The sequence below is a fragment of the Monodelphis domestica genome, chromosome 7 (genome assembly GCF_027887165.1).
Source record: "Monodelphis domestica isolate mMonDom1 chromosome 7, mMonDom1.pri, whole genome shotgun sequence".
Taxonomy (NCBI): domain Eukaryota; kingdom Metazoa; phylum Chordata; class Mammalia; order Didelphimorphia; family Didelphidae; genus Monodelphis; species Monodelphis domestica.
The window spans coordinates 7,812,544-7,817,357 of record NC_077233.1 but is presented as its reverse complement, the minus strand read 5'-3'; the positions used below and the strand labels follow the sequence as shown (position 1 = coordinate 7,817,357).

At 46.5% G+C, this 4,814-nt stretch overlaps 1 gene segment (V, D, J or C); it reads right to left on the bottom strand.

The window, feature by feature from the left end:
• Positions 1-227: 227 nt before the first annotated feature.
• Positions 228-4,434, bottom strand: LOC130455573 (T cell receptor gamma variable 4-like). The segment is given in 2 exon segments: positions 228-3,951; positions 4,040-4,434. Coding segments are annotated over 2 exon segments (399 nt in total).
• Between the last annotated feature and the right edge of the window lie 380 nt (positions 4,435-4,814).

The following is a 4,814-nucleotide window of genomic DNA, read 5'->3' as shown; positions in this document are numbered from 1 at the left end:
TTGTTTCCTCTTACTCTCCGTTTTTCACTAATTACTTATTTGTATTAATTAAAATCTCCATAAAAACCCAGCTGACTTGGATATATTTGATATTTGGAAATTTTTCCCTGGCGACCACTTTATATTTGATTTAACTCAAGACAATGTCTTGAAACCATATTTCCACGGTCACAATTTAAGGCAACCACTCTTTTAACTGTTACAGTTTATGCCAAACAGTACTTTAATTGTTACAGTGACACAGATTTATTGTCAACTATACACATATGACTAACTTATCACATAATTTACCAAGTGAATTTTTGAGGTGCAGAGCAATTTACCATGTAAGGTTCAAGGATAAGATTGTTAACTACAGAAGAGACTGAGGGGACTTGATGGAGGAGGTGGTATGTGAGCTAGGCTTCAAAAGATGGGTAGGAATTCAGGAAATGAAGGAGGCAAGGGAGCATATAAGGAGCTATAATTTTTAGTGGGGAAATGAGAGAAAAGGGCCTCTCTCTGCACAAATGATTTCCATCTCCAACTTCCAGAGCCCACAGACCACTCACCAGAGTCAAGCAATCTCTCTTGTGGTGGGTGATAAACAATCTACTTTTGAGCACTAGATCTAACCAGGGAGGAAAAATGTAGAAAAAGACATCTAGGATAAAAGTCTTTTCCTTGTCCTCCTCTTTGGAGAAGTTCAAAATCACAGGATTTGAGACTGAGAGTTGGAAGGCACTGCAGAGGTCATTTGGGATAGCTAGATTTGAAGTCAAGAAGACTCAGGTTCAAATCCTGCTTCAGATACTTACAAGTACAATGATCCTGGGTAACTCACTTATCTTATGTCCACCCCAGAAAGAATGAACATCTTGGCGTGGCTACAGCTATTGTCCGGTTTGGTGGTTTGTTTCTGATTGAGTTTTTCCTCCTTTACTTTCCAAACTTTATCCTCTTAGAAACCTCTAATCTCCTTCAGAGACCTAGCGGCAGAGATCTTGAACTTCCCTTGGCACAGGTCAGGCAGGAGAAATCCTACACCCTCTTCCCTCTTTCTCCTTAAATCCTTCCCTCTACATTAATTAAAATTACCATAAATTTCCAGACTGACCTGGGTATTTTATTTGGGATTTTCCCTGGAGACTAATTAATTTAGATTTTAAGTCACAACCCTAAAATTATCTCCACAATGGCCAGCCACAAATTGTTTCTGGGAAGGATGTCATCAGTGGAGTCCCCCAGGCCTTTGTGTAATGATTGGTGCTGTTTAAGATTTTTACCCATAGTATATAAAGGCATAAATGGCATGTTAATTAAATTTGAAGATGACACCAAGCTTGGAGGGAGAGCCAACATATTGGTGAACAAGATCAAGATTCAGTAACCTCTTGTGAAGTTAATATATAAGGCTGAATAAAATAAAATGAATCTGGATGAGATAAACAAATTGTTATACTTGGGCATAAACAATCAGCTCTACAGGTATAAGAGAGACAGCCAGAAAGCACCTTGTCTGGAAAAGGTTGGAGATTTTTAATGTACTAAAGTCCACTGAATATGAATTAACATGGTAGCCAAGGAAAGCAATTTGACCTTGGGCAGCATTAAGTGAGAAACTGGATCCAGCAATAAGAAGGGATTTGCTCTTTCTACTTCTGTGGCTTCAGCATTTAATATAATAAACAATAAATGCTCTCTCTCTCTCTCTGTCTCTTTCAGTCTCTCTCTGTCTCTGTCTCTGTCTCTCCCTCCCTCCCTCCTTCTCTGTCTCTGTCTCTCTCTCTGTATGTCTTGTCTCTTTCTCTCCTTACATATGTATGTCTGTATCTTTGTGTCTCTGTATCTGTCTCTCCAGATTCTTCCAAGTCCTCCATATTCCTAGCCCAGCTCCCCCATGTTGCCCCATGGACATCTTCAAAACTTGCTGTCCCTGTTATACCTTCTTTCATAGCACTCATGCATAGGCACTCCACTTATATCACATAATTTACCAAGTGAATTTGAGAGGTGCAGAGCCATTTACCATGTAAGGTTCAAGGGGAAGATTGTTATCTACAGAAGAGATTGGGGGGACTTGATGGAGCAGGTAGTATGTGAGCTGGGCTTCAAAAGATGGGTAGGAATTCAGGAAATGAAGGAGGCAATGGAGGGTATGAGAAACTGTAAGTTTTAGTGGGGAAATGAGAGAAAAAGGCCTCTCTCTGCACAAGTGATTTCCATCTCCAACTTCTAGTGCCCACAGACCACTCACCAGAGTCAAGCAATCTCTCTTGTGGTGGGTTATAAACAATCTACTTTTGAGTACTAGACCTAACCAGGGAGGGACGATGCAGTAAAAGATATCTAGGATAAGAGCCTTTCCTTGACCTCCTCTTTGGAGAAGTTCAAAATCACAGGATTTGAGACTGAGAGTTGGGAGGCACTGCAGAGGTCATCTGGGATAGCTAGATTTGAAGTCAGGAAGACTCGAGTCAAAGTCCTGCTTCAAATACTTACAAGTACAGTGACCCTGGGTAAGTCATTAACTTATGTCCACCCCAGACAGAATGAGCATCATTATAGCACAAACCTCCCAGGGATATTATGAGTATGAAATAAAATAATGTATTTGAAACATGATATAAATATTAGCTATTATTTTTTCTAGTCCAACTCCCTCTTTTTACATATGAGGAAACCTCATGAGGCTCAGGGAGGTTGAGGAATGTAGAGGCTTGAAAAGTAAAGATCTAGATCAAGAAAGAACCCCACTGGTCATTTCATACAACCTCCCTATTTTATAGATGGGGAAACAGAGTCCAGAGTTTAAGTGATGAATAATAATGGACATTTATCATTTTACATGATTACATATGTAAAGTCTTCATTAGATTACTTACCATCTCAAGGAGTGGGGAGAGGTGGGAAGGAAGGTGGGACAAAGAGAGAATTTGGGACTCAAATTTTTTATGAAATGAATATTAAACTTTTCTTGTACATGTAATTGTGAGAAAATAAAATTTTATTTGTATTTTGTTTAACCTTGACCTTTATCTTAAAATCAATACTGTGTATTGGTTCCAAGTCAGAAGAGTAGTGAGGACTAGGCATTGGGGGTTTAGTGACTTATTCAGGGTCACACAGCTGGTAAGTTAAAAATTTCTTTAAATTACCATTCATTAAGTACTTAGGTACCAGGCACAATGCTAAGCACTTTATTATTATTAACTCATTTGATCCTGACAACAACCATGGGAGAGTGGTGCTATTCATATTCTCATTTTGAGGAAACTGAGGCAAACACAGGTTAAGTGACTTGCTAGTCAGAGTTGAGTCTGGGTCTCTCAGACTGCAGACCCAGCCCTCCATCCACTGTACTACCTGGATGCTCCCTCCTCCACAAGGAGTACACATTAGGGCTGGATTTGAACCCAAGTGCTTTGAATTCAAAGGCAGTGCCATGCAGAGTGTAAGCGGAGGAAGGAGTGGGTTCCACCAATCTCGGGGACGCCAGCTCTCCAGCATTTGGCCAACGTTCCCGGGCTTGTCCTGGGGCTTGAAGTGCAGTGAAGGCTCCGGGGGCCCAGCCTTTACTGACTTGGGGGCTTGGCTGGAAGCGCCAGCTATCGCGGAGGAGATTTTATGCTGGGGGGCTGCGCCGCGCGTGCCGCTGTGGTCCGTCCCAGCTGGCGCAGTGATACACCCCAGAGTCGCTCACCTGCAGGTCACTCACTATCAGTCTACAGGTGTCGTCCTTCCCTTTGTAAGCCCGCACTTTGTCCGCGCTGAATCCTGGGTCCGGGACGGACTCGGACTTGCTCCTGGAGTAGACGAGCAGCCGCTCGGGGGCCCTGCCCTCCTGGGAGCGGTACCAGTGGACGTAATCGGAGACGGGGTTCAGAATCTTGCAGTTCAGACTGGCGGACTGCTTGGCATTTCGGGTGATGGAGATGGGCCTCTGCTCCAGGGCGACGGCCGTCCGGCCAGCTGCAGGGGCGGAGAAAGAAGTGGGGCAGGCAGGAAAGCAGCTGCGCCTCTCGGCAGGCTTCCCTGCGCGCCCCCGGAGACAACTTACCAGGAACTAGAGCGGCGGCGAAGAGGAGAACCGGGACGAGGGAGCCGGACATCTCGGCCTTCGGGAGAGAGGGAACAAGCAGAAGGCCTTGGGGAAGCTGGGGCTGGCTGGGGAGCCGCCGTGGGCCGGACCTCTGCTCCGTTCGGGGAATCGCTTCATCTTTATCTGCGGTGGGGCAGGGGGCGGGGGGCGGGGCTGGCGGCTGGGGGCGGCGAATCTTGACAGAGCCCGCAGGGCGGCTGCGCGCAGGTGCTGTCTGGGGGCTCCGCTTGTGCGGCGTCCCAGAGCTAAAGGCGGGGGACGCTGCTACTACCGGCCGGGCACTGAGGGTGCAAGCGCGGAGGGAGGGAGCGCTCCTGCCCTCTAGCAGCTGCCCCACCGGGCGAGCCGCGGACACAGACTTTTGTTAGGGGCTGATCACGTGCAGACGCTGAGCTGGGCACCGAGACCACAAGGGGACGGCCCTGGCCTCCAAGAGCCTCCGTTCTAGGGGCATCGGGGCGCTCTCACACACGAGTCCCCTCGGCTTCTGCTCTATTTTCCTGACTGAACCCCCGCTGTGCGCGCTGTAGCCTTGCAGCTAAAGCCATCCCCAAGGCATGGACCATTTCGGTTTAGTCTTTGGATCTCTGGAACCCAGCAGATTAACAGCCTTTCAACAAGCACTTATTCTGCACCCACGGGTGCCCGACCTGTAGTGACATTGTGGAAGGGAACTTCCAGTGAGGAATTTCTTCTATGAATGTTCATCAGCCCCTGATCTGCCGCTTAGAAG